This window comes from Hirundo rustica, chromosome 27 (genome assembly GCF_015227805.2).
Source record: "Hirundo rustica isolate bHirRus1 chromosome 27, bHirRus1.pri.v3, whole genome shotgun sequence".
Lineage (NCBI taxonomy): Eukaryota > Metazoa > Chordata > Aves > Passeriformes > Hirundinidae > Hirundo > Hirundo rustica.
This window is the reverse complement of record NC_053476.1, coordinates 831,316-858,816: the sequence shown is the minus strand read 5'-3', so window position 1 is coordinate 858,816 and position 27,501 is coordinate 831,316. Positions and strand designations below refer to the sequence as shown.

The 27,501-nt window shown below is 65.4% G+C and overlaps 3 protein-coding genes across 5 annotated transcripts; 2 read left to right on the top strand and 1 right to left on the bottom strand.

The window, feature by feature from the left end:
- Nucleotides 1-1,328: 1,328 nt before the first annotated feature.
- On the top strand, nucleotides 1,329-14,277 carry LOC120763587 (alpha-2-macroglobulin-like protein 1). The gene is given in 38 exon segments (XM_040087044.2): nucleotides 1,329-1,348; nucleotides 1,350-1,496; nucleotides 2,044-2,233; nucleotides 2,538-2,700; nucleotides 2,935-2,987; nucleotides 3,565-3,585; nucleotides 3,697-3,850; nucleotides 3,972-4,056; nucleotides 4,142-4,250; nucleotides 4,331-4,445; nucleotides 5,047-5,156; nucleotides 5,293-5,457; nucleotides 5,557-5,784; nucleotides 6,100-6,157; nucleotides 6,543-6,688; nucleotides 6,885-7,034; nucleotides 7,201-7,308; nucleotides 7,530-7,617; nucleotides 7,819-7,978; nucleotides 8,108-8,333; nucleotides 9,192-9,318; nucleotides 9,517-9,638; nucleotides 9,821-9,872; nucleotides 10,050-10,124; nucleotides 10,282-10,458; nucleotides 10,574-10,655; nucleotides 10,747-10,903; nucleotides 11,011-11,085; nucleotides 11,241-11,397; nucleotides 12,135-12,352; nucleotides 12,443-12,658; nucleotides 12,733-12,753; nucleotides 12,755-12,852; nucleotides 12,947-13,037; nucleotides 13,182-13,250; nucleotides 13,335-13,437; nucleotides 13,580-13,621; nucleotides 13,944-14,277. Coding segments are annotated over 38 exon segments (4,395 nt in total). The 3' UTR covers nucleotides 13,961-14,277.
- A 275-nt stretch (nucleotides 14,278-14,552) lies between these two features.
- Nucleotides 14,553-23,781, bottom strand: FTSJ3 (FtsJ RNA 2'-O-methyltransferase 3). Of its 3 annotated transcripts, none has more exons than XM_040087520.2 (22): nucleotides 23,762-23,781; nucleotides 23,199-23,325; nucleotides 23,013-23,118; nucleotides 22,805-22,851; nucleotides 22,593-22,672; nucleotides 22,387-22,486; nucleotides 21,930-22,124; nucleotides 21,631-21,746; nucleotides 21,002-21,106; nucleotides 20,825-20,925; nucleotides 20,163-20,243; nucleotides 19,132-19,284; nucleotides 18,763-18,898; nucleotides 18,486-18,685; nucleotides 18,246-18,372; nucleotides 17,181-17,274; nucleotides 16,758-16,908; nucleotides 16,593-16,669; nucleotides 16,172-16,268; nucleotides 15,896-16,079; nucleotides 15,582-15,676; nucleotides 14,553-15,383 (listed from the first exon to the last, which is right to left on the bottom strand). In XM_040087520.2, exons 2-22 carry the CDS (start codon nucleotides 23,263-23,265, stop codon nucleotides 15,194-15,196), a joined length of 2,502 nt encoding a protein of 833 aa, XP_039943454.1. In that variant the 5' UTR covers nucleotides 23,266-23,325; nucleotides 23,762-23,781; the 3' UTR covers nucleotides 14,553-15,193. The 3 variants fall into 3 exon arrangements, with proteins under 3 accessions (XP_039943454.1, XP_039943453.1, XP_039943455.1); XM_040087519.2 differs by having other exon boundaries at nucleotides 23,716-23,767; XM_040087521.2 differs by lacking the exon at nucleotides 23,762-23,781 and adding an exon at nucleotides 23,656-23,734.
- A 276-nt stretch (nucleotides 23,782-24,057) lies between these two features.
- Nucleotides 24,058-27,430, top strand: PSMC5 (proteasome 26S subunit, ATPase 5). The gene is made up of 12 exons (XM_040087249.2): nucleotides 24,058-24,184; nucleotides 24,632-24,703; nucleotides 25,161-25,230; nucleotides 25,332-25,429; nucleotides 25,695-25,751; nucleotides 25,823-26,053; nucleotides 26,132-26,258; nucleotides 26,335-26,525; nucleotides 26,601-26,699; nucleotides 26,783-26,893; nucleotides 26,967-27,053; nucleotides 27,317-27,430. Exons 1-12 carry the CDS (start codon nucleotides 24,146-24,148, stop codon nucleotides 27,368-27,370), a joined length of 1,236 nt encoding a protein of 411 aa, XP_039943183.1. The 5' UTR covers nucleotides 24,058-24,145; the 3' UTR covers nucleotides 27,371-27,430.
- The last annotated feature ends 71 nt before the right edge of the window (nucleotides 27,431-27,501 follow it).

Genomic DNA, 27,501 nt, shown 5'->3' with positions numbered 1-27,501 from the left:
ATCCAGGGGCAGCCACAGCTGCTCTGGGCAAAACTTGGTCCTGCTGGGAGGGCTGGGGCCCAGCCAGAGCCCTCCCTGCATCTTCCAGTGTCAGTGGGAGGTGAAAGCCTGAGGAGAAGGAAAGAGCCTTGGACCAGGGGCTCTGGGATCAGTTCTCATTTTCTGGTCCTCCAAGGCCTGCCCTGCCTGGCTGCTTCGTCTGCCCAGCCCTGGCACAGCTGCCCAGGGCAGTGCTGCCTCCCCACCCCAGGAGGGATTTCACAGCCACGTGGACGTGGCACTTGGGGGTGGGGGTCAGTGGTGGCCTTGGCAGTGCCGTGAGCTCCTTGTCCCATGCCTGGCAGGGCACTGACCCCTGCCCACGTCCTGGCAGGACGGGATGGACTCGGGCCATGCTCCTGCCCCGTGTCCTTGGGGTGACAGGTCCAGCCCCCTCCAGCCACCCACAGCCTGGGGCTGCTCCAAGGGGCAGGGAGGGGGGCACAGCCCGTGTCCTGCAAAACCTGAGCTGGGCAGGTGCGGGGAAAGAGCGTGCTCATCTGAGATCCCATGGGAAGGGTCAGCCCCAACCTTCCTGTGAGGCCCTGGCACAGATGCCCAGAGCAGCTGTGGCTATCCCTGGCAGTGTCCCAGCCAGGCTGGGCAGGGCTTGGAGCAGCCTGGGACAGTGGAATGTGTCCCTGCCATGGCAGGGGTGGAAGTGCTTTAAGGTCCCTTCCATTCCAAACCATTCCATGATTCCGTGGTTCCCACACTCTCAAAGGGAAGGGAACTGCCAGGCCCCAGAGCAGGGGATGTGCTCAGCACACCGTGGGGCTGCTGTGGAGCTTCTCAACGGTCCCAAATTCCCACCAGGACAAAGGGAAGCAGCTCGGCCCTGCCCTGGCAGGTGCCCAGCTCCCATGCGTGGAGTGGGAGCAGATGAAGCAAAGCCATATCCCAACACTGTCCTGTTCCTCTGTCCAGATCAGATGAAACTGGAGGAAACCAGGCAAAAAAGCCAGCCTGGGACATGTGATCAGCCCAAATTTGGTTAAACTTGAAAAACCTGTAAATTTTCCCTGTCTGAGAAATCACCCCCAGCTCCCAGCCACTCCTGATGTGCTCCCTATTTTCACTTTCCATGTGTTCCTGCTGCCTCCTGACATCATTTCCCAGCAAACCTGTGTTTGCTCCCACCCCAGGCTGGAAGTCCCGGGACCTTTCCCAATATTGCAAAAATCCCTGGGGTCTTTGACCCCCGGAAGCTGTGGGCAGAGGGCAAACATTGCCTGGACTTTATCCGCAGGTGCCCAGGGTTCCTCTGCCAGCCCCCAGCTCGGAGCTGGATGGGACACAAAGATCCCATTTCAGACACGGATCCAGAGTGATCCAGCACCTGCAGGAGGAGGCTGTGGCTGCTCCCAACACCCACATCCAGCTGGAGACATGATGTCTCCAGCCCTTCCCGTCCTCTTCCCCCTCCTGCTCCTCTCAGCCAGGGCCTCTGGAGCACCGTAAGTCCCCTCTGTGTCCGTCTGCGCCTGCTGGAGTGGCTTTAACCTTGGCAATTCCTGGTGGGATTCAATCCCTCCTGTGCCTGGTGGGATTCAATCCCTCCTGTGCCTGGTGGGATGGTTTAACCTTGGCTTCCCTGCAGTTCCTGGTGGGATTCAATCCCTCCTGTGCCTGGTGGGATGGTTTAACCTCGGCTTCCCTGCAGTTCCTGGTGGGATTCAATCCCTCCTGTGCCTGGTGGGATGGTTTAACCTTGGCTTCCCTGCAGTTCCTGGTGGGATTCAATCCCTCCCGTGCCCTGATTGCTGCCCAGGGTGGGAACGCTCAGGCTGGGGCTCTCCCTGCCCAGGAGCACGGAGGACACGGCCCTGGTGCCTCTGGTGGCTCTGAGGAGCTGCTGTGCCCTCGGAGGAGCCGAGGGCAGCCCAGCAGCAGAGAGGGGAGGCTGGGGGGGGTTCCTGTGCCCCCAGGGCTTTTCCAGGTATCCGTGGGGCCGTGCTGGATGTGCCTCAGCCCCAGGGCTCTCCTGTCACCTGTCCCTGCCAGGAGTTACGTGGTGGTGTCCCCGGCCGTGCTGTACCACCCTCACCCCGCCACGCTCTGGGTGCACCTCAGTGACCTCCAGGGGCCTGTCCAGGTCCGTGTCCAGGTGCAGGGGGACAGCGGGACCGCACCCATCACCCTGCTGAGGAGAGAGGTCCTGGAGCCTCATCTGCACCTGAATGTCACCTTCCCGGTGAGCGTCACCCCAGTGCCACCCCAAGCCGCTCGGGAGCAGGGAGGGAGGGCCTGGCTGGTCTCCAGGCCATTTCCTGGAGCTCCTCACGGGGCTGGGAACAGATGTGACTTCCCCATGTCCCCCCTGACACTGGCAGAACTCCTCCAGGCCCAGCGGGCTGTCCCGTGCCTGGAATGGCCCCGGTCGCGCCCCTCGCTGCCCCCCAGCCCCTGGTGTCCCTGGGGTGAGGAGCGCTCTGGCTCACCCGGAGGGAGCCTGGCGCTGTCCCTGTCCTCACCCAGAGGCTGCTGCTCCCCTGCAGGCTCCAGCCCCCGCCAAAGGGAGCGAGGAGATCGCGGCCCTGCAGGTCTCAATCCAAGGGGATTCCCTGAACGTCTCCGAGTCGAAGAAGGTGATGCTGAGAGCTCTGAAGCCCGGGATCTTCATCCAGACGGACAAGGCTGTCTACAAGCCTGGGCAGGAAGGTGAGGGGGGCAGAAGGGACCACCCTGCCCTGGGGGACCCCCCTGGCCGGGGAGAGGGGCGAGGAGCCCCGGCCTCGCTCCTGCACTGCCTGGAAATGGGAGGGATTGTCCATGGAATGCCCAGCACGGGCAGAGCGCAGTGCCGTGCTCAGGGGGGATTTCCATCCACCTTCCCACGGGGAATTTCCCACTCTGTGGATGAAGCCACTCCTCCATCTCCGTTTCCTTTCCCAGTGAAGTTCCGAGTTGTCTCTTTGGACAAAGACCTGACCCCCAGCAATCAGAAGGTGAGAGCAGGGCTGTGACGCGGGGAGGTGACAAGGGTCCCCGCAGCGCCCCGGCAGCCGTGGGAGAGGTGTGGGAGTCACCTTTCCCCTTGGGAATGTTGCCCCGGGGCCAGGGATGCCCTGTGCTGCTCAGGGGTGCAGCAGGATCGGGAAGGAGAGAGCAGAGGGCACGCGTGACACGGGAATGTGCCCACGCCAGCTGGCAGTTAGGGATGCAGCCCTGCTGAGTGGGAAGTGTGGAATGTGCTGATATCCATCAGACACCTGCAGGCTCAGCCTCTGGCACCCCTGAGCAATCACTGGGGTCCCTGGAAGTGCAGATGGTCCCAGATTAAAGGGATTCTGGACCCTTCCTAAGGCACTGGGAGATGCCACCTCTCTGTGCCAGGCTGGCAGTGCCCTCGGCTCACCCCTGCCACAGCCAGGCTCAAAATCCATCCCAAAGCATCTTGAGGGCTGGGAAGTTCACAGCATCCCACAGAAAACCCTGCCTCTGCCCCATCCACGGCTGTGCCCGCCCTGGTGAGACCCCAAGGAATGGAATTGCTCCTCTGACCATCCTCTCTTTGCCTTCCAGCTGCCCCTGGTGTTCCTGAAGGTCAGTTTGGGACACCCAGGGAGTGGGGCGGGCTCAGGGGAGGGGACACAGGACACAGCCAGGGGCTGTTTACCGGGCTTCCTGGGCCTGATCCCGCGTGTCCCCGCGCAGGATCCCAGCGGGAATCGCATCGCGCAGTGGCGGGAGGTGACCCCTCGGCAGGGAATCGTGGATTTGTCCCTCCCGCTGGCCTCGGAGCCGGCCCTGGGCACCTACACCATCAGCGTGGAGGGGAAAAGCCATTCCTTCAGCGTGGAGGAATATGGTATGCGGGGACTGGGAAGTGGGATCCGACGGCGGGCAGCAGCCCTTGACCCCCTCCGGCCACCCAGGCGTTGTCCCTGTCCTGGGAGTGACCACCCTGTGTCCTTGTGCCTGTCCACCAGTGCTGCCCAAGTTCGAGGTGGCCATTCATCTCCCCAGCGTGCTGTGGCAGAAGGACGAGAAGTTCCCGGTGGAGATTTGCGGGCGGTGAGCTGGGAACGGGAAGCGGGGGTGATGGGGGGATCCAGCAGGGTGGGACCCCCGGCACAGCCTCTCCGCTGTCCCCACACAGCTACACCTACGGGAAGCCCGTCCAGGGGAAGGTCCAGGCTGGCTTGTGCCTCCGCCAGAGGTTCCGGTATCACCAGAGGAGGAAGACCTGCACCCAGGTTACTGGGCAGGTGAGTGTGGCTGGGGCTGGGGCTGTCACTGGGATGGCTCTTCCTGGGAATGCTGCTGACGGCCTTGGTCTTCCCTCCAGACAGGGAAGAACGGCTGCTTTTCCACAGAGGTCTCGTTGGCTGCCTTCAATGAGACCATCTCGAAGATGAGGAAGGAACTTGAGGTTGAGGCATCGCTGGTGGAGGATGGGACAGGTGGGGATGGGGTGTGGGCAGCCCTACGTGCTCCCAAGGGATTGGTCTTGTCCAGGAGCGCCCAAAAGCCCTGCTGGGATTTAGGGGTGCACATGCAGGGATGGGGTTTGCGTGGGGGTGTGAGCCAGGTCAGCCTGGCAAGGCTTGGAATTCCAAGCAGAGGAAAAAGGCCTTGCCAAGATCCTGCACCAGTGCCAGAGCTGGGAGCTGAGTCCTGGCAGTGCAGAGTGGGTGGTTTCACCCAGGCTGGTGGGGTGGCTTCACCTCTGAGCTTCTCTCGCTCGCCACCATCACACTGGGAGCGCCAGGCCGGGCTGCAGAGACAGGAGAGCAGGGATTGCCCTGAGCCCAGCAGCCCCAGCAACCACCCTCATGATGGTGCTTTGGTGAAGGGCCTTTTCTGAAGTGTCTGCCCTCAGCTGCACCCTGGCTTTGGGTTTGAAATATTGCACAGGGAATCTCTCGTAGGAGATGCAAACCGTGCCGGGAGCTGCAGGAGGACAGCCCAAATGTCCGGGGACATTTTCCGCGTGGGCACAGGGGCACTGGCCGGAGCTAAGCTGTGTGCGGTGCCCCTGAGCTCCCCACTCGCTCTCCACAGGGCTGGAGATGAAGAGTACCAAGAGCTGTGAGGTTTTACCCAAAACAGCCACAGTCAAGTTTGAGAAACCTGACCACGTCTACAAGCCCGGCCTCCCCTACACCGGGACGGTAACCAAGGGTCCCCTGTCCCTGCAGGGCTCACCTGGCCCCTGCTGCCCCCGGCCCTGCTCCTGCCCACCCCCAGCCCCGTTCTGCCACGGCTGCAGCCCCAAACCGCGGCATCTCCCCTTCCCTCCCGGCACAGATCCGGCTGCTGGGAGCCGATGGCTCTGGGCTGCCCCAGAGGCAGGTCCTGCTCTCAGTCAGCAACCAGGGAAAAGAGAAGATACTAAGCTTCCTGACAGACAGCTCAGGGAGAGCCTCCTTCCAACTGGTCGCCTCTGGCTGGAGTGGCAGCGTCTCCTTGAGGGTGAGTGCCCCACCCGGGTCCCCCCTGAGCTGCTTCCTCGGGTGGAGCTGCACCGGCCTCGGGGGCTGCTGGGTGGATTCATCCCAATTCCCACCTCAGGCTAAAGTCAAAAGGACGGATGAGACACAGGAGGAGGACGTAGCAGTCACCCCCCGAGATGCCATTCTGGCCGTCATGCCCTACTCGTCGAAGAGCAGGAGCTTCCTGCACATCCGTGACCTGGAGGGGGAGCTGCCCTGCGGCCGTTCCCAGCTGATGCACGTGGATTCCATCTTCGGCAAGGAGGCTTTAGGCAGTGAGCTCAAGAACCTGGATCTGGTTTTCATGGTGAGCCCCAGCCCAGGGAGGGAGGGCAGCAGGAATGGGGGCGGTTACGTGGGAAGGGCCACGCCGCCGCACGCGTTCAGGGTGGTGTCCCCAGGGACAGGACAATGAACAACCCATCCTGGAGAGACTGAGGGACCTGTCAGGGGAGGTGGCTGCTGCCACTGTCCAGCCTGCACCCCCATGGGAGATACTGGGGGGCTGGAGACTGGGCATGGTCAGAAATCATCCCAGAACTCTCATCGTGGGTCTGTCCAACATCAGGGCACTGGGATTCCACGCTCAGCATCCGTTTTGTTCTCACCCCCTCTTCTGCAGGTCCTGGCCAAGGGGACCATCACCAGCATCTTCAGGAAAGAGGTCACTGCCGAGCCTGGTACGTCCCACAGGGCTGTGCAGGGCTCTGCTCCCTGGGCCAACTCCTCACAGAACCATGGAATGGTTTGGCTTAGAAGGGGCCACCCCATCCCATCCCATCCCATCCCATCCCATCCCATCCCATCCCATCCCATCCCATCCCATCCCATCCCATCCCATCCCATCCCATCCCATCCCACCCCATCCCATCCCATCCCATCCCATCCCATCCCATCCCATCCCATCCCATCCCATCCCATCCCATCCCACCCCCCTGCCCTGAGCAGGGATACCTTACACTCTCCCACGGTGCTCCAGGCTCTGTCCAGCCTGGCCTTGGACACTTCCAGGGCTGGAGCAGCTGCAGTTTCTCTGGGTAAAATCTCCCCCCTTTCTGTGCCCAGGACAGAGAGTCTCCCTCTCCCTGGAGCTGCCCATCGGGCTGGAGCTGGCGCCCATGGCCAGGCTCCTGGTCTATGTGGTGCTGCCCAACGGCGAGATGGTGGCCGACGTCACCGAGCTCTACGTGGCCAAGTGCTTCCCCAACCAGGTGAGAGGGGTAGAGCTGTCCATGGCGGCCTGCCTTGGCATCCATCCTGCTCCAGGTGCATCGCGGTGTCACCGTCTCTCAACCCGTTCCCTGACCCCAAACCCTGTGAGAAGAGCCCTCCCTCCCCATGGCCCGGTCCTGCCCCTCCAGGGGAGGTGTCTGCCCTCTGCCCCTGTCCCCTGATGTTCCTGTGCAGGTGAAGATGGCATTTTCAGAGGCCAGGGCCCTGCCTGGGGCAGCGCTGAGGCTGCAGCTGGGGGCTGCCCCGGGCTCCCTGTGCGCTGTCCGAGCCGTGGATCGCAGCGTGCTGCTCCTGAAGCCCGAGGCCGAGCTCAACGCCGAGGCCGTGAGTGCTGACCCCGCCTGGGGTCCCCCTGCAGCCCCGGAGCAGCCTGAGCTGGGGCTGGGAGGACATTGGCTCAAGTGTCCCTCACATGGACCCAGCGCTGCGGTGGCTCCCGGCCAGAGCCCCGTGCTCCGAAAATGAGGTTTTTGCACGTCTTTATTCCCAGGTCTACAAAGCACTGCCTGAATTCAACTACCCCTACAGCATCCAGGATGAAGGATCCTGTCACTTCTACTGGCAGGACTCCAAGATGGAAACCTACAAGTTATTCCAGGTGAATAACTGCCTGGGCCTCCCGGTTCCTCCCCATCCAGGAGCCGCCCGTGCTCCTCCCAGGTGCTGGGAAAGCCACACCTGCGGCAAAGGGCTTTCCTGCCAGTCCCAGGCTCCTTCTCCACTCGTTTGCTGTGGCCCTGGGACCACTCACTGCTGGAATGGGGATATTCATTCCTCCTGCTGGCTATGGGAGGTGGGACAACCTCTGCTCTTTCACAGGGTGCGGCACTGAAGCTCTTCACCAATGCCATGACCAGGGAGCATTGCCCGTCCTGGATCCCCCTGCCTGGACTCCTGCGTCTTGAAGGTGAGCACAGCCCTTGTGCTGAAAAGAGCAAAGAGCCGGCGGCCAGTCCTGGCTGCCGTGTCCTCAGGGGGACTTGGAGCCATCCAGAAAATACCCTCGACACCAAAGAGGATGGAAAAAGACTTTGGTCACCCTTGTGCTGGCTGCAGGCGAGGTCCAGCTGAGACCTGAGGCCCCCAAGTTCTGCTCTGCCTTTTCCAGAAACGCCGGTAGAAGTCGATTTCTTTGTACAAAGCAGTGTCGTCCCAGTAGACGTGAGAATGTCCAGCCCGGCCAGCCCAGGCATCGAGGACAGGGACGAGCCCCCAGCACCCCGGACCTATTTCCCAGAGACCTGGCTGTGGGACCTGGTCCCTGTGGGGTGAGAGAGGACAGTTCCCAAGGGAAGAGAGTTGGGGACCTCAGGACTCCTCCTCCGTGCGGGATGGCACCGCTCAGGCGATGCCACCGGCCCTGGTGGGGCGGCCTGATGGCGTTCTCCGTGCCGCAGGGAGGGCGGCTCTGCCGAGGTGTCGGTGACAGTGCCCGACGCCATCACCGAGTGGGAGGCCGGCATGTTCTGCATGGCCCCGCAGGGCCTGGGGCTGTCCCCTGCTGCCACCCTCACGGCCTTCCAGCCGTTCTTCGTGGAGCTGGCGCTGCCCTACGCCGTGGTGCGCCACGAGACCTTCACCCTCAAGGCCACCGTCTTCAACTACCTGCGCCAGTGCCTGAGGGTGAGCGGGGACGGGCAGGGGACCCCGGGGTGCGGCAGGGACCCCAGGGTGCGGCAGGGGACCCCGGGGTGCGGCAGGGGACCCCGGGGTGCGGCAGGGGACCCCGGGGTGGGGCAGGGGACCGGGGGTGCGGCAGGGGACCCGGGGTGCGGCAGGGGACCCGGGGGTGCGGCAGGGGACCGGGGGTGCAGCAGGGGACCCCAGGGTGCGGCAGGGGACCCCGGGGGTGCAGCAGGGGACCCCGGGGTGCGGCAGGGACCCCAGGGTGTGGCAGGGGGCCCGGGGGTGCAGCAGGGGACCCGGGGGTGCGGCAGGGGACCCGGGGTGCGGCAGGGGACCCCAGGGTGCGGCAGGGGACCCCGGGGGTGCAGCAGGGGACCCCGGGGTGCGGCAGGGGACCCGGGGGTGCGGCAGGGGACCCCGGGGTGCGGCAGGGGACCCGGGGTGCGGCAGGGGACCCCAGGGTGCGGCAGGGGACCCCGGGGGTGCAGCAGGGGACCCCGGGGTGCGGCAGGGACCCCAGGGTGTGGCAGGGGGCCCGGGGGTGCAGCAGGGGACCCGGGGGTGCGGCAGGGGACCCGGGGTGCGGCAGGGGACCCCGGGGTGCGGCAGGGACCCCAGGGTGTGGCAGGGGGCCCGGGGGTGCAGCAGGGGACCCGGGGGTGCGGCAGGGGACCCAGGGTGCGGCAGGGGCTGACGCAGCTGACGGAGCTGCGGCCGTGCTCTGCCAGGCCCGGGTGAGGCCGGGGAGGTGACGCCGGCTCTGGGGGCCGGCAGGGGCTGTCGCCGTGTCCAGGTGAGGCCCAGGCAGGTGACCCCGGCTCTGGGGTCTGAGGGAGCCACGGCCATGCCCCGCAGGTTCAGGTGACGCTGGCAGAGTCGGCGCAGCTGGAGGTGTCGGCAGGCGCAGGGGACAGCTACAGGGGCTGTGTCTGTGCAGATGAAGCCAAGACCTTCCAGTGGGGCGTGCGAGCCACCAGCCTGGGTAAGAGCTGCCACCACCCCAGCCTGCTGCCCGGGAACCCCTCAGGGGATGGGGCAGGACTCCCACGGCACCTGGGGAGTTCTCCCTCGCTCCACCTTTCCCACCCAGCCCGGTCCAGCCAGCCCCTCCCCAAGCCCAGGGGGCTGTGCTCAGGTTTGGGGGCTCCCTGGGGACTGAGGTCCGTGTTTGCACCTGCAGGGCAGGTGAACATCACCGTGAGCACCGAGGCCCTCAGCTCCAACGAGCCCTGTGGCAACGAGCTGCCCCTGGTGCCGGCCCAGGGCCGCGTGGACACCGTGATAAAGCCCCTGCTGGTGCAGGTCAGAGGGTTGTGGAGGAGGAAAATGGGATGGATTTGGGAGCACGGTGCAAACAGCCCTTGGGGGGCAGTGGGAGAGCACCCAGACATGAAGGCAGGGGTGACCCAGGGGACAGGGGCACAGGCAGGTGGGGGACAGGCAGGTCCCTGCTCCTGACTGACTCTGGTGCTGCTTCCTCACAGCCCGGGGGGATCCTGGTGGAGAAGGCTCACAGCTCCCTGCTCTGCCAGGAAGGTAGGACTGGCCAGGGGTGTCCAGGAGTGCCGTGGGATGTGGGCCAGGAGTGCTTGGCCATTGGTGACAACGGTCACCAGCCCAGAGGAGCCTGGGCAGGAACGGGGAGGGTGAAGCTGCCACGGGACAGGCCAGGAACAGCAGGGCATTCCCACTGCCTCGGCTCTGTCTCCACAGGTGCTGAAGAAGTTTCCTTGGAGATTCCTGCAAACATCCTGGAGAGCTCCCAGAGAGCCCACGTTACTGTCATGGGTAAGGGACAGGCCAGGGGAGCCTGGGGACCACAGGGGACAGGGGGGTGCAGAGGTCCCCAGGCTCAGCAGGATGTGGGACCACCCGGAGCTGACACGGAAGGGGACACAGGTGCTGGTGGCAGGGGCACAGCTGATGGTGCATCCCCCTGGGACAGGTGACATCCTGGGCAATGCCCTGCAGAACCTGGACGGTCTCCTGGCCATGCCCTACGGCTGTGGGGAGCAGAACATGGTTCGCTTTGCCCCCAACATCTACATCCAGCAGTACCTGGAGAAGACGGGGCAGCTGCTGCCGGACATCCGCGCCAAGGCACAGGGGTTCCTGCAGAGCGGTCAGTGGGACTCCGACCCCCACCTGGGAGGGACAGCGCTGTCCCACAGCCCCCTCCCCACCCCACCCGGCTCCGCTGGGCACAGCAGTGGTGCAGCCCCCACGTCCCCCTGCAGGGTACCAGCGGGAGCTGCTCTACAAACACGACGACGGCTCCTACAGTGCCTTCGGGAAGAGCGATCGCGAGGGCAATACCTGGTGAGGGCTCTGCAGCCGCATCCGGGGCTCCTCCTGCCACCCAGGGCGCCCCGCGCTGACCCTCGGCCCCGCCACGTCTCCCTGGCTCCAGGCTGACGGCGTTCGTCCTCAAGTCCTTCGGGCAGGCCCGAGCCTACGTGGCCATCGAGGAGCGGCACATCACGGACGCGCTGCGGTGGCTGCAGCAGCGCCAGACGAAGAACGGCTGCTTCCGCAGCATGGGCAAGCTCTTCAACAACGCCCTGCAGGTGGGGCAGGGGCCGGGCTGGGCACCCACAGCGTGGTCTGGGCAGTGGGGTGTCCCCGTGTCGGTGTCACAGCCCGGCCGGGCCCGTGTCACGCTGTCCCCTTGCAGGGCGGTGTCTCGGACGAGCTCTCACTCTCGGCGTACGTGACGGCAGCGATGCTGGAGCTGGGGCTGCCCACGCTGGTGAGGATGGACCTCTCTTCCCCACAGGGACTGATGGGGTGGGGATGGCTGCTGGGACAGGGGATTGGCCATTCCAGGCCACCTCGCAGCCCAGACTGGGCACAGCTGGTTGCACTGGGGTCTCTGAGTGAGTCCTGACTCCGCTGCCACGCCAGGATCCGGCGGTGAGCTCAGCCCTGAAGTGCCTGGAGGATTCTCCCACAGACAACCCCTACACACAAGCCCTGCTCGCCTACGTGTTCGGGCTGGCGGGGCTGCGGGAGCAGCAGCAGGCACAGCTGCAGCGCCTGGCCCAGCACAGCGTCAGCGCAGGTACCCCGTCACCACGGGCAGTGCCACCCCTGGGAGGGCAGGTTCTGCCCAGGCAGGGGCACCACGGGCAGTGCCACCTCTGGGAGGGCAGGTTCTGCCCAGGCAGGGGCACCATGGGCAGTGCCACCTCTGGGAGGGCAGGTCCTGCCCAGGCTGGGGCACCACGGGCAGTGCCATCTCTGGGAGGGCAGGTCCTGCCCAGGCAGGGGCACCATGGGCAGTGCCACCTCTGGGAGGGCAGGAACCCCCAGGCAGGGGCACTGAGGGCAGTGCCACCTCTGGGAGGGCAGGTCCTGCCCAGGCTGGGGCACCACGGGCAGTGTCACCTCTGGGAGGGCAGGTTCTGCCCAGGCAGGGGCACTGAGGGCGGTGTCACCTCTGGGAGGGCAGGTTCTGCCCAGGCAGGGGCACTGAGGGCGGTGTCACCTCTGGGAGGGCAGGTTCTGCCCAGGCTGGGGCACTGAGGGCAGTGCCACCTCTGGGAGGGCAGGTCCTGCCCAGGCTGGGGCACCATGGGCAGTGTCACCTCTGGGAGGGCAGGTTCTGCCCAGGCAGGGGCACCATGGGCAGTGTCACCTCTGGGAGGGCAGGTTCTGCCCAGGCAGGGGCACTGAGGGCGGTGTCACCTCTGGGAGGGCAGGTACCGCCCAGGCAGGGGCACCATGGGCGGTGTCACCTCTGGGAGGGCCCCCTGGCAGCCCACAGCAGGGGCTGAGCTGCCGCCCCCGCTCCCCCAGAGGGGCAGCTCTACTGGCAGAGGAAGGGGCAGGCTCAGAAGCCCCCGGAGCTGTCCTGGGCCGCGGCTGCGCCGGCCGAGGTGGAGATGACAGCCTACGTCCTGCTGGCCTACCTGTCCCAGCCCTCCGTGTCCCCCGCTGACCTGGGGACAGCGTCCCAGATCGTCCGCTGGCTCTGCAGGCAGCAGAACCCCTACGGGGGCTTTGCCTCCACGCAGGTACCGGCCCTGGGCTCCAGGGGCCGCTCCCAACCGGCCCCTCCTGGGAGCCGCGCTCAGGGGTGACCCCGGCGCCGTCCCCGTGCGCAGGACACCGTGGTGGCCCTGCAAGCCCTGGCCAAATACGCCGCCCTGACCCACGGCAGCGACGGGGACTTCACGGTGACGGTGACATCGCCCGTGGGGACAGCGCAGGACTTCGTGCTGGACAGCAGCAACCGGCTGGTGCTGCAGCGCACGGCCCTGCACGGGCTGCCGGGCACCTACGGGCTGCGAGCCCGCGGGCAGGGCTGTGCCCTGGTGCAGGTGGGTGCAGCCCGGGCTCCCTGCCCTCGGCCCGTGCCTGTCCCCTGGCTGGCCTCACGCTGTGCTGTCCCCAGGTGACCCTGCGCTATAACGTGCCCCCCCCCTCCCAGCACCGGCGCGTTTGAGCTGCGGGTGCAGACGGAGCCGCTGCCCGGCACACAGAACCCCCAGTTCCTGCTCCGGCTCTGGGCACGGTAGGGACTGGGGCTGTCCCGGCTTTGGGGAGGACGGGAGCAGCCAGAGAGGGAAGGAATTCCCCATGCCCACCCCGGGGCTCTGCCCTTGCAGGTACAACGGGGAGCGTCCTGCCACCAACATGGTTGTCATCGAGGCCAAGCTGCCGTCGGGCTACAGCCCCGACAAGAAATCCGTGGTGGAGGTGAGGAGCCCCCTGCCCCCCTCTGGGACACCCCATCCCACAGGTCCCTGCCCTCGGGGGCTGTGGGACACAGGAGGGACAGCTGCTCGGGGTGCCGGGCACCCACGGAGCAGCTGTGGCCCCTCCTGAGCCGTGTCCCTGCAGCTGAAGAGGCAGAAGCTGGTGAAGAAGGTGGAGGTGCAGCCCGACCAGGTGACAATTTACCTGGAGCAGGTGAGATGGGGACAGGAGCCCTGGGACATGGGGGGGTTTCTCGGTGGTGGGTGGCTGCACCTCGCCCCTGGGCTGTCTCCACAGCTGAGCAAGGAGGAGGAGAGCTTTTCCTTCCGAGCCCAGCAGGACTTCCTGGTGAGCAACCTCCAGCCGGCCACCGTGTCCCTGTACGACTACTACGAGACAGGTGAGCCCTGCAGGGCCGTGTCCCCCCGCAGCCCCAGGGGCTCGCTGGGCTCTGGCTGAGCTCCCGGCTCCCGCTGATGAGCTTTGGCTCGTTAAGGGGGCAGCTCGTCCCAGGCCCGTGGTCACCAGCCCTCCCCTTGCAGGTGACCGTGTGGACGTGGCCTACACTGCGCCCCCCAGCTCAGGTAGGGGCTGAGCCTGCCAGGCCAGGGGTCACCCCACCCTCGGGACCCTGGTGGGGACCCACCCGCCCTGGGCTGTGCTCAGCCCGGGGGAAGGAGGGCAGGGAGGGCCCAGGGGTCCGGGCTGGGGGTGCAGGAGGTGCTGTGCCTCTCTGAGGGGCTCAGCCCCCATCAGCCCTGGCTCCCTCCAGTGCCCCCCCGGAGGTGCCCGCCCGGGGGTTGGGGTCACACGGGGGATGGGGCTCAGCCAGAGGCAAGCAAGGGTGGTGGTGGGGGGTTGTGGGGACTCTCACAGCAGCCCCATATCCCCATATCCCATTTTTAGAGCAGGAAAACATCTGACTCAGCCTGGAGCCTGGCAGCCCATCCCTGCCCCCGCCCCAGCTCCTGCAGCCGCCAGCGTCAGGGATGGCTGAGGGGCTCTGCTCCCACCCCAGCCATGGTCCCGACCCTCCACCGGGGCAGGAGGTGGCCCAGAGACCCTCCCAGCACCGCTGGCCACCAGCAGGGCCCCTCTGGATGGAGGCACAGCTCCCCCCACCAGGATCTGCAGCCGAGGGGCTCCGCAGGCCCAAGGACACACGATGGACTTGGCTGAGCAGCCACAGGGAATGTCACAGGGACACCCCCGGCCACCTCCTGCCACCCCTGCTCAGGGCCTCTGGCCTCTCCCCTCCCCACAGCACCTGAAGGGGACCCAGAGCTCCTGCCAGAGCTTCCCTGGCAGGGCCCCAACACCCCTCACCCCCCTGGGACCCACAGTGCCACCCCAGCCCCCTCCCCAGCACTGACACAGTGCCAGTGTCACCACGAGGGTCCTGGGGACACTCTGCAATCCCAGCACAAACCAGACAGGCGCCTCTTGGAGAGAAGCTTGGGCTTGGTGGACCCCAGCCCCTGGCCTGGCTCTAAATAAAGCCATACAGTCAAGCACTTCTTTACTCTTGGTCTTTCTTTTCCTCGAGGGTCCCGGCCCAGAAGGGGTGGGGACAGAGGGGACAGGATGGCTGCCGTGGCCTGGGGCAGGAGGTGAAGGTCAGGAGAGCCATTCCCTGTCCGACAGAGACAGGCGGGCTCCCGAGGCACGAGCAGGCGTACAGAGCACACCCAGCAGTGCCCTCTCACCTGTCACGTGGCACAAGGGGACATGGCAGTGCCAGCACGGCTCCTGCACCTCACCCAGGTGCACAACACAGCCCTGGGCAGCCTCAGGCCGGGGTCAAACTCGGCTGTCCCTGAGCAGCCGCTCCGGGCAGAGGCACCGCTATTCTGCCGCCTCAGTGCCAACTCTGGCCCCGGGATGTCCCCCAGAGCCACACCGTCCCTGGGGACAGCTGGGGCTGCCGTGGATGCTGCTGTCATCTCCCCAGGGGAGTCACCCAGCAGAGCCAGCCTGGTGACACCTGCCGTGGCCCCAGAGGAGGACAGGAGGCACTGTCACAGCAAGGCACAGACTAAGCAAGGTGTGGCCATGCCCCAGCCCTGTCCCCAGGGCCCCTGAGGCGGCAGTGGGGCACTGGAGCCAGCCCTGTGCCCCGAGCTGAGTCCCTTGCTGCGGATGGAGCCACTCCCGCCTCACTTGTGGCGCTTCTTCTTCTGCTCTTTGCGCTTCTGAGCCCTCACGTCCTTCTTGAGGCGGCTGTCGACCACCTTGAACTGGCCCTTGACACCGGGGGGACGCCGCACCCGGGGTCCCACGCCCTTCTTGGCCACCAGGTAGGTGACCTGGCGCTTCTCCTTGGCCAGCCCGGCCTTCTTGTAGATGCTGCAGAAGGACAAAGGTCAGAGTGAGCTCGGCTGGGACAAAAACCAAACCCAGCGCTGGGACATCGGGTCCCACCCCTCCTCTGGTGCTGCCACCCCGGGGTCAGCCTGGCTGGGGACACAGAGCTGTCCCAGCGGCTGCAGACACCAGCCAGCCCAGCCACAAAGGGAGGAGCTGGACCCTGGCCTGGCCACTCACCGGCGCAGCTGGGCCACCTTCTCCCGCTCCGAGATGTCCACGGTGCTCACCACAGCCTCGGCCTTCTTCTTCATCTGCTCCAGCTTCTTCAGCATCTGCGGGACAGCCGGGGGGACAGGGGGTCAGGGGAGGGACAGAGGGTCACAGGTGGGACAGGGGAGTCAGAGGACAGATGGGGGATCAGAGGGGGTGGTCAGAGCAGGGAGAGATCAGGGCAGAAATAGGGGAATCAGGAGAGGGACAGGGCGGTCAGAGGGAGGATTGAGGCCCTAGTAGAGGAGTCAGGGCACCCCTGGGAGCCCACCCCCACTCACCCTCCGCTTCTTGCGGGCCTTGGCCTCCGCCACCTTCTTGATGGGGCGGGCGTTGATCTCCTTCCAGCGCTGCCGATAGGCCTCCACCGTCTGCTTGTCCACGGGCAGCTGCCGGCGCCGGTGCTGCCGCTCCTCCTCCGTGAACCACTCGGGCAGCTCCCCCTCCTCCTCGTTGTACGAGTACCTGGAGGGCACAGGGGAGCTGTGAGCAGGACACGGGGGCCCCACTTCACCTGTCCCCGCTGGGGAACACGGCCTGCAGCCCCCAGCCCGCACCTGTTGAAGGAGTCGTCGATGAGGTCCCGCCGGGCCTTTTTGGAGGTGGCAATGACAGAGCCGAGGGCCAGGCCCTCTGCATCCAGGACTCTTTTCACTGTGGGAAAAAGCATGGGACAGCTTGGCCTGGCTGCAGCCCAAGAGTCAGGGGGCAACCCTGGGAGTGTGGTCTGTCCATGCCCCTGCCTCCTGTCCTTCCTGAGGACCCCCAGACCTGCCCCTGCCTCCCATCCCTCCCGAGGGACCCCCAGACCTGCCCCTGCCTCCCATGCCTCCCGAGGGACCCCCAGACCTGCCCCTGACTCCCATCCCTCCTGAGGACCCCCAGACCTGCCCCTGACTCCCATCCCTCCTGAGGGACCCCCAGACCTGCCCCTGCCTCCCATCCCTCCTGAGGGACCCCCCACGGCCCCACGCTCACCTGGGTTCTCAATGGGCACCACCTCGAAGCCACAGGGCTCGACACAGCCGCGCTTCCTCCCCACCGGTGCCAGCGGCCTGTGGAGAGGAGTGGGCAAGGCTGGGGCCCCTCAGCTCTCCAGGACTGTGGAGCTGGGGAGGACACGCAGCCCCCCTCAGCCCTCACCTCTCATCCTCACTGCTGCTGTCATCATCACTGCTCTGCTCCTCCTGAGCTTCACTGGCATCAGGAGCTGTGCCTGCTGCCGCCGTGGGCTCGGCTGGAGTCTCCCCCTGGGCCACATTCTTCTTCTTCTGCCCTTTCTTTGTTGATTTTTCTGGGAATGGGAAGCACTGGGTGAGACAGAGCCAGAGCAGACCCTGCTGCAGACACCCCTCTAGAGATCCTGCTCATTAACACTGACTAACGGCAGCTCATCAGTGACACAGGCTGGCAATAGCCTCTGCTCTAGTGGGAGGTGCTCCTGCCCGTGGCAAGGCTTGGAACCGGGTGCTCTTTAAGGTCCTTTCCAACCCAAACGGTTCCACGCTGCTGCTCAGGGCAGCATCCCACCCTGGGCTGTGGGACTGTCCCTCCGTGTCCCCTCACCGCTCTGAGCCTCACGCTGCCTCTCAGCCAACATCTGGGCCTGCCCCAGCTCCAGCTGCTCGTCCGCGTCATCCTCGATGCCAGCGAAAGCGTCCTGGGGTGGGGAACGGTGGGGTCAGCCCCAGGAAAGGGGGATCAGCCCCAGGAAAGGGGGATCAGCTCCAGGAAATGGGGGATCAGCCCCAGGGAGGGGGGATCAGCTCCAGGGAGGGGGGATCAGCCCCAGGAAAGGGGGATCAGCCCCAGGAAAGGGGGGATCAGCCCCAGGAAAGGGGGATCAGCCCCAGGGAGGGGGGATCAGCCCCAAGGAGGGGGGATCAGCTCCAGGAAAGGGGGATCAGCTCCAGGAAATGGGGGATCAGCTCCAGGAAAGGGGGGATCAGCCCCAGGGAGGGGGGATCAGCCCCAGGGAGGGGGGATCAGCTCCAGGAAAGGGGGGATCAGCCCCACGGAGGGGGGATCAGCCCCAGGAAAGGGGGATCAGCCCCAGGGAGGGGGGATCAGACCCAGGAAAGGGGGGATCAGACCCAGGAAAGGGGGGATCAGCCCCAGGGAGGAGGGATCAGCCCCACGAAAGGGGGATTGGCCCCAGGAAAGGGGGATCAGCCCCAGGGAGGGGGGATCAGCCCCAGGGAGGGGGGATCAGCCCCAGGGAGGAGGGATCAGCCCCACGAAAGGGGGATTGGCCCCAGGGAGGGGGGATCAGCCCCAGGGAGGGGGGATCAGCCCCAGGGAGGGGGGATCAGCTCCAGGAAAGGGGGGATCAGCCCCAGGAAAGGGGGATCAGCCCCAGGAAAGGGGGATCAGCCCCAGGAAAGGGGGGATCAGCCCCAGGAAAGGGGGGATCAGCTCCAGGAAAGGGGGGATCAGCTCCAGGAAAGGGGGATCAGCCCCAGGAAAGGGGGGATCAGCCCCAGGAAAGGGGGGATGAGCCCCAGGAAAGGGGGGATCAGCCCCAGGGAGGGGGGATCAGTCCTAGGGAGGGGGGATCAGCCCCAGGACAGTCCTGGGAAGCTGCTAGGGCCAAGGCTGCTCCATCATTCCTGCCGCACAAGCGGGACTCACCTTCCCGAACCACAGGCTGGTCTGTCGCTCCTCCAGCACTGATTTCTCCTCCAGGGGCACCAGCAGAGGATTCTCCACTTCCTGCCCTTCCTCCTCCTCCTCCTCTTCCTTCTGCCTAAACTTTGGCCTGTGATGTGGAGCAGCAGGATCAGTGTCCCCAGCCCTGGTTGAGTCCTGGAGCTGCTCCCAGGGCAGCCCTTGCCCCAGGAGGGTCCTGCCCTCTCTCCTCTCCCCTCTCACCTCTTCCCACGCTGCTCCCGCTCCAGTTTCCGCTGCCGGGCCTCGATCTCCAGCAGCTCCTCCGGGTCCAGGTCGCTGGCCAGGGACACGTCGTCCTCCTCCTCGCCGTGATCTGACACGTAAACGTCGTCGTCGCCGGGGCTGATCTCCAGCAGGGCATCGGCCGAAGCCATGTCCCCTCGGGACAGCTCCTCCAGCAGCTGCAGCACGGGTTCCAGTCACACGGGTGACGCGAGGCACGGGGAGCCCTGTCCCACCCCGCTGTCCCCCCACGCACCGGGGTCCTGTGGATGCTCCGCAGGGAGAACATGCTGGTGTCGCCATCGTCGGCGATGGACACTCCAGGCAGGTCCATCTTCAGCTCCACGCGCTCCCGCTGCTTCCGCTGCTCCTTCAGGATCTTCTTCTTCTTTCTGGAGGAGGCAAAGGAGTGAGGGCACGCTGTCCCCATCCCACACAAACACAAGAGAGGCTCAGCCCCTGCAGCACTGCCAAGGCCCTGTGCTGGGATGGCCTGGAACAGCTGTTTCAGCTGCTTGGAGGGGCAGAGGAGCCCAGGAGGCCAAAGCCAGAAGCCCCAGCACAGGGACAGACTGACACTGCCACTCTCTGCCTCCATGGCTGCAGCCCCATCTGTCCTTTCTACCTCTTCAGCTCTGCCAGCTCCTCGGCCTTCATCTCTGCCAAGGCCAGCTCCACCTCCTCTTGCTCCTTCTTCTCCTCAGCAGCTGCAGCTTTTGCCTCCATCTTCTCCTTCTTCTCCTCCTCCCTGCTCTCCTCCTCCTCACCGGAGCTCAAACTGCCAAAAGGAAGGAGCTCAGCGGAGCTGTGCTGGGGACAGTCCATGCCAGTCTGGGGACAGTCCATGCCAGTCTGGGGACAGTCCATGCCATCTGGGGACAGTCCATCCCATCTGGGGACAGTCCATCCCAGTCTGGGGACAGTCCATCCCAGTCTGGGGACAGTCCATCCCAGCGTGGGACAGTCCATCCCATCTGGGGACAGTCCATCCCAGCCTGGGGACAGTCCATCCCATCTGGGGACAGTCCATCCCATCTGGGGACAGTCCATCCCAGCGTGGGGACAGTCCATCCCATCTGGGGACAGTCCATCCCAGCCTGGGGACAGTCCATCCCAGTCTGGGACAGTCCATCCCATCTGGGGACAGTCCATCCCATCTGGGGACAGTCCATCCCAGCGTGGGACAGTCCATCCCAGCGTGGGGACAGTCCATCCCATCTGGGGACAGTCCATCCCATCTGGGGACAGTCCATCCCAGCGTGGGACAGTCCATCCCAGCGTGGGGACAGTCCATGCCAGTCTGGGGACAGTCCATGCCAGTCTGGGGACAGTCCATCCCATCTGGGGACAGTCCATCCCATCTGGGGACAGTCCATCCCAGTCTGGGACAGTCCATCCCAGTCTGGGGACAGTCCATCCCATCTGGGGACAGTCCATCCCATCTGGGGACAGTCCATCCCAGCCTGGGGACAGTCCATCCCAGCCTGGGGACAGTCCATCCCATCTGGGGACAGTCCATCCCAGCCTGGGGACAGTCCATCCCAGTCTGGGGACAGTCCATCCCAGCCTGGGGACAGTCCATCCCATCTGGGGACAGTCCATCCCATCTGGGGACAGTCCATCCCATCTGGGGACAGTCCATCTCCCTGTTCTTACTTGATGTCCAACTCCTTCGCCTGCTCCTTCAGCTTCTTGGCCAGGAACCGCCGCAGCTTTGTCCTCCAGTTCAGCAGGGCCCTGGGTGGGGTGGCAGCTGTTAGGGACAGCCAGCAGGCCTGGCTGGGGGCTGTGGCTGTCCCCCAGGCCTGGCTGGGGGCTGTGGCTGTCCCCCAGGCCAGCCAGGGGCTGTGGCTGTCCCCCAGGCCTGGCTGGGGGCTGTGGCTGTCCCCCAGGCCCGGCTGGGGGCTGTGGCTGTCCCCCAGGCCAGCCAGGGGGCTGTGGCTGTCCCCCAGGCCAGCCAGGGCCTGTGGCTGTCCCCCAGGCCTGGCTGGGGGCTGTGGCTGTCCCCCAGGTCCGGCTGGGGGCTGTGGCTGTCCCCCAGGCCTGGCTGGGGGCTGTGGCTGTCCCCCAGGCCAGGCTGGGGGCTGTGGCTGTCCCCCAGGCCAGCCAGGGGCTGTGGCTGTCCCCCAGGCCCAGCTGGGGGCTGTGGCTGTCCCCCAGGCCAGCCAGGGGCTGTGGCTGTCCCCCAGGCCCGGCTGGGGGCTGTGGCTGTCCCCCAGGCCAGCCAGGGGCTGTGGCTGTCCCCCAGGCCCAGCTGGGGGCTGTGGCTGTCCCCCAGGCCAGCCAGGGGCTGTGGCTGTCCCAGTGTTCCCCAGCACCTGAGCTCCTTGCGGCCCAGCACTCGGATGTCCCTGCAGCACTGGCGCAGCTCCTCCGTGGTGGAGCTGTGGTTCTCCAGCTCTCCATCCCCGAGTGTGATCTGGCACAGGGAAAGGGATTTAAACCCCAGGCTCCCCTCCGCAGGACAGGCACAGGGAGGCCTTCCAGGCACACACCTCGTTGGCCTTGGAGAGGAAGTCCACGGGGTTGGGAGCCTTGAGGAAGTCCATGAGGGTGAAGCGGTGGTACAGGGTGGTGTCACCCTCAGCGTAGCCTTCAGCCTGGGGGGAAAAAAAGCTGTGGCAGCCAGGGCAGGGGACAGACAGGCAGATGGCACCGGCCCTGAAGGGTGGAAGGGGTCACCGAGCTTGTGTCTTGCTGCAGCAGCTACCTAAATGTGTCTGTGGGTTGTACTTGAGAACTTTAGGAATCGTTTCCAACCTCAGCCCGAGCTAGGACAAGCCACCAGCCCCAGCCCAGCAGCAGCTCCCAGCCCTGCCTCAGACTCAAAACCTGACAATGACAGGTTTGTGTCGGCTCTGTGCTCAGCTGAGGCCACCTGAGACACATTTAGTGTCCTAAAGCCACCTCAGAGAGACACAAACTCCATGCCCGAGCCCTGTAGGTTTAACAGACCCAGGCCCAGCCTCACAATCCCCACTTCAGCACTGCAGGGACTTTAGGGCTCCAAACTTCCTCCAAACTGACTCTTCAACACCTCCCACCCCAAAACCTTTCATTTTTCTGCACAGTTTTAATTATCACCACCTCTTCATGCCCAGCCCCATTTGTGTCTGTCCCTTACCTTGGGCTTCTTTTTGCTGACCAGCTCACTGACAGACTTGGTGGGAACCTCCACATCCTTGAAGGCGTATTTGGGGTCAAAAAACTTGCTGTCGATTTTGTCTGGAGCCTGATAACCTGCGATGGAGGGATCAGAGCCATGAGAGACATTCCTCAGGGATGGAGGGGTCAGAGTTGTTCCTTCCAGGTTGAAGGAATCAAAACCTTTTCTCCTGGGATGGAGGAATTGGAACAACTCCTGCTGGGATGGAGGGATCAGAGCCACCAGCAGGTTCTCCCAGCCCCATCCCGGGTGCTCACCCTGGCACACCACAAAGATCTCGGCAGACTCGTTGCGGGAGGCTTGGGGCTTGGTGGCCTGGACCTTCTGGAAGAACTGCTGGAAGATCCACAGGAGGGGCTGGTAATCCCGGGAACGGAAAACCTTGGTGATGAACCAGCCACCCTTGCACAGGAACTCACAGGCCAGCTTCAGGGCCATGAGGGTCAGATTAGCTGCAGCAGGAGAGAAGAGCGAGTGAGAGGATGACGCTTCCCTGGGAGGGTGGAGAGGGGTGCAGTGGGTTTCCCAGAGGAGCTGTGGCTGTCCCATCCTCCCCAAGGCCAGGCTGGACGGCGCTTGGAGCAGCCTGTGACAGTGGGAGGTGTCCCTGCCGTGGCAGCGGTGGCACTGGGGGGGCTCTGAGGTCCCTCCCAACCCAAAGCACCCTGGGACTGTCTCAGAGCAGCGAGATGTCCCCGTCCCCCGTGTCCCCACCCTGGGAGTAGGCGTCGTGCACCCAGCTGGCTCCCACGTTGGGTGCTCCATCGTTCAGCACCACGTCCACCTTCCACGTCTGCAGCTCCTTGCGCAGGGCCTGCGGGACAGGGACACCCATTTGTCCTATCCCCTGTGACGCCCCTGCCACCACAGGGGACCTGTGGAGCCCCAGGGCAGCAGGTGACACCTGGGACGGTCAGTACCTGGCGGCACTTCTCGGTGGTGATGTCCTCCTGCAGTGTCACCACGTTGGGAATGGGCTTGATGGGCACCAAATCCACCCCTAGTTGAAGAGAGACACCAAATCCCTCGAAAAGGGCTCCACCCCATCCCAAGTGCCTTCTCCACCTCCTCCTCCTCCTCCCAGAGTCCCCTCTGTCTGTCACATCCAGGGACACCAAACGCCATCACTCACCAATGATCAGGCTGGACACCGGCATGAATTTGGAAGCCACCTGAAGCCTGGAAAGAACAGAGAGGAGCAAAGCTGCAGCAGGATCCCAGGAGAGCTCTCGGCCTGAGATTGAGCTCCCAGGCTTTGGGATTGAGGACAGAGACCCAAGAGGAACACACAGGACACCCCTGGCCAGCTGGTGGCACTGGGGGGGCCTGTCCCCACTCACCACCCGCCGGGGGCCGCACACAGGTCCAGCAGCGCCCGGGCCTTCTGCAGGAACTGGAATTTCCGATTGAGCTGGAGCAGCTTGAAGGAGGAGCGGGAGCGGAAGCCTGGGGGGGAGCAGAGGAGAGGTTCTTGGGGTGACAGGGACTGCAGACCCCCTGTCCCCAGCGCCGGGCAGGGTCCTCACCCGTCTCCTTGGCCAGGTGGTAGAACTTGTCCCGCCGGCTCTTGCCCAGTTTGCTTTTCTTGCCCATGGTGGCGGCGGGGCGGCTCCTCTGGAGGGCTGGGACGTGCTGTCAGCCAAGGGCTGGGGCCTGGGGGGGAACACAGGGGTGAGGGACGGCCGAGGGTCCCCGAGGCTCTGCAGGGGAGGCCCGGCCTCCCTCAGTGTCCCCGGTGTCTTCAGCTCCCCTCGTTACCCCTCCCAGCGCTCCCCTCCCTGCTCCCGGCATTGCCCCCTCGGGCCCACCTGCACCCCGCTGCCCCCGAGGCGCATCCCGGCCGCGCTGTTCTCCCCTGAAGCTCCGACCACCGGGCTCCAGGCCCCCCTGGCCCTGACACCCCCGTGCCCCCTTCCCCAGCCCGAGCCGCCTCCCCCGGGACACCGACACGACCCCACTCCCGATCCCGGTGCCGATCCAGACCCCGCTCCTGCTCCTGATCCCGGTCCCGATCCCGGTCCCGCTCCCCCTCCCGATCCAGACCCCGCTCCTGATCCCGGTCCCGCTCCCGCCGCGTGCCTGCACCGACCTTCCCGGCGTGCCCCGCGCGAACCAGCCAGCTTCCGCTTCCTCCCGCCGTAGCCGCCATTTTAGGAGTGGCGCGCTCCGCCACAGCCTATGGGCGGAAGTAGGGTGAGGATAACGGGTCCCCTCGGAGGTGAGGGAAACAATAACGGGCCCGCTCGGTGGCGTGATCGCAACCCTGTTCTTCTCCTCCGGTACTTTACTAGATGGAGATATCATCTTTGACCATTCCAAGATGGCGGCACAGACACGACACAAGTGAGCCGCTATTGCGCATGCGCACTGTGCCCGCCCGGAGCGCATCTCCGGTGAGGAAGTGACGCCATCACGCCGGACGCGCAAGGGCCGGGAGGTAGAAGCCGGCGGCCGCCATCTTTGTTGGGGACTGATGCCGGCGGAGAAGATGGCGCTGGACGGGCCCGAGCAGGTGTGGACGGGCCGGGGCCGGGCTGGGGATGAACCGGCGGAGCTCGGGGAGGGACTCGGGGCGCTCCGTGCTGCCCCCGGGCCCTGCTGCTGCCGGGGCTGCTCGGGGCCTGGCAGCGCCGTGACTCGGCGGGTCTGGGGAAGGCGGCGGGGCCTGAGCGGTGGGACGGGACCGGGACCGGGGGGCTCGCGGGGGAACGGGAACTGGGGCTGCTGCGGGCACCGCTGGGAGCACGGAACTCGAGGGACCCAGGACTCGGCTGGGGGGGGGTCGGGAAGGGAGTGAGGGGAGGGAAAGGGACACTCGGAGCCGGACGGAATTGGGCATTTGGAACACACATGGGAGGAGGGAAAAGGGGACCCGGGAGCCGCCCGGCGGTGGTGATGGGGGAACTGGGGCCCTGCGGGGCAACCCCAAGGTCGGGGCCTCTGAGATCTGTTGTCCCAGATGGAGATGGACGACGGGAAGGGCGGCTCGGGGCTGCGGCAGTATTACCTGTCCAAGATCGAGGAGCTGCAGGTGAGCGCAGCTGCGGGGAACACCGTGGCAGTGTCGCTGCTCCCAGCAGAGATGGTCTGGCTGTGTCCCTACCCCGGTCCCTGTGGGCTCTGGGGATATGAGGTGGGGCTGTGCTCTGAGCTGGGGCCTGAGGAGCTGTCCCCATCCACGTCCTGTCTCAGGTGCCAGGGCTGGGTGGGAGATTGGGCAGGAATTGTTCCCTGGCAGGGTGGGCAGGCCCTGGCACAGGGTGCCCAGAGCAGCTGTGGCTGCCCCTGGATCCCTGGCAGTACCCAAGGGCAGGCTGGACACTGGGGCTTGGAGCAGCCTGGGACAGTGGGAGGTGTCCCTGCCATGGTAGGGGGCAGAATGAGACGAGCTTTAAAATCTTTTCCAACACAAAGCATTCCATGATCCTATGCTAAAAGCTGAGGTGTGGGTGAGCCCAAGGCCACTTAGCAAAGCCTTTCCCTTTCAGCTCATCGTGAACGAGAAGAGCCAGAACCTGCGGCGGCTGCAGGCACAGAGGAACGAGCTCAATGCCAAGGGTAGGGCCTGCAGCCTCGTCCTGCTCACCTGGGCTCTGGGCTGGCCCTGGGGGCCTCCAGCCCCTGGAGCTGGTGCTGAGCTGTCCCTGTCCCTGTCCCAGTGCGGCTCCTGCGGGAGGAGCTGCAGCTGCTGCAGGAGCAGGGATCCTACGTGGGAGAGGTGGTGAGAGCCATGGACAAGAAGAAGGTGCTGGTCAAGGTACGAGGCTGAGCTGCCCCAAGGTGACAGGGCTGCACTGGGGGCTGGGGGACTGCCCTGTGTCCCCACGAGGGACGGGACAGCTTAGGGACGTGGGGTGGGGTCTCCTTGTCCTGAGGAGCTGGTTGGGATGGCTCTGCTGGGGCTAGAGCTGCTCCGGGGTGTCTGGTGGGGTTGGAGCTCCTGCTCCTCCCAGGCCCTGTGGATGTCCCTCAGCAGGGAATTCCCAGGGAAACCACTCCTGGGGGTATTTGCTCCTTTCCAGGTGCACCCAGAGGGCAAGTTTGTGGTGGATGTGGACAAGAACATCGACATCAATGACGTGAGTGCCCCGGGGCTGCGGGGGGTCCCCAGGGCTGGCAGGGACACCCAGCCCCCGCGCTGTCCCCGCAGGTGACCCCCAACTGCCGCGTGGCCCTGCGCAACGACAGCTACACCCTGCACAAGATCCTGCCCAACAAGGTGGACCCGCTCGTGTCCCTCATGATGGTGGAGAAGGTCCCGGACTCCACCTACGAGATGATCGGGGGCCTGGACAAGCAGATCAAGGAGATCAAGGAGGTCATCGAGCTGCCCGTGAAGCACCCGGAGCTCTTTGAGGCGCTGGGCATCGCCCAGCCCAAGGCAAGTGCTGCTCTGGGGGGGTCGCGGGCTGTGCCCGTGTCCCCAGCCAGGCTCTGAGGGGCCCTGTGGCCGTTGCAGGGGGTGCTGCTCTACGGCCCCCCCGGCACGGGGAAGACGCTGCTGGCCAGGGCCGTGGCCCATCACACCGACTGCACCTTCATCCGCGTGTCCGGCTCCGAGCTCGTGCAGAAGTTCATCGGGGAAGGTAACGGGGCAGGGCCGGCTCCGGGTGGGCTCAGGGCCGGGTGGGCTCGGGCCAGGCTGAGCCCTGTGCCCCCCAGGGGCCCGCATGGTGCGGGAGCTGTTCGTGATGGCGCGGGAACACGCGCCCTCCATCATCTTCATGGACGAGATCGACTCCATCGGCTCCTCCCGCCTGGAGGGCGGCTCGGGCGGGGACAGCGAGGTGCAGCGCACGATGCTCGAGCTCCTCAACCAGCTCGATGGCTTTGAGGCCACCAAGAACATCAAGGTAGAGTGGCCGGCCCTGCCCCGGGTCCCGGCTGCCCCGCGGTGCCCGGGGTGGTGACGGCTGTGCCCCGTGCAGGTTATCATGGCCACCAACAGGATCGACATCCTGGACTCGGCCCTGCTGCGCCCCGGCCGCATCGACAGGAAGATCGAGTTCCCCCCTCCCAACGAGGAGGTACCAGAGGCACCCCCGGCCCCGTCCCCACCCTCCCCCTGGGAGCCATTCCTGGGCTCCAACCCCCTGTGCCCCTGCTCCAGGCCCGCCTGGACATCCTCAAGATCCACTCGCGGAAGATGAATCTGACCCGGGGCATCAACCTGCGGAAAATCGCCGAGCTCATGCCGGGGGCCTCGGGCGCTGAGGTGAAGGTGAGCTGGGGACTCTGGGGACACGGGGGCTGGCACAGGGGGCACTGGCTGATGTTCCCTCCCGTCCCCTCAGGGTGTGTGCACAGAGGCAGGGATGTACGCACTGAGGGAGAGGAGGGTGCACGTCACACAGGAGGACTTTGAGATGGCCGTGGCCAAGGTGGGTGCCAGGGGAGAGGCGGCAGTGGGGGGGTGACAGGGGCACAAAGTGTCCTGGGTGAGATTGCCAGGAGCACAAACGAGGGGGTTGTCACCGTGTGAGTGACAGGGGACAGGCTGCTGGGTCACACAGCCTGCTTGGACAGAGTGGCTGCTGAGCCCTCCCAGTGCAGCGCTGAAGCTTGGTCTTGGGCTGGTTTTGGGGTAATTAACACTGAATTTGGGCACTGAATGTTGGACCCACCGCTGTCCCCGCCCCCCCAGGTGATGCAGAAGGACAGTGAGAAGAATATGTCTATCAAGAAGCTGTGGAAGTAACGTGAGGCTGGAGCTGCTCCCTCTGTGCTGTCAATAAAGAGCTGCTGTGGCCAGACCTGGGCACGGAGTTGGGGACTGATTCTGGGGAGAGGGTGGGGGCTGCAGGACACTGCACACCCCCAGAGCTGCAG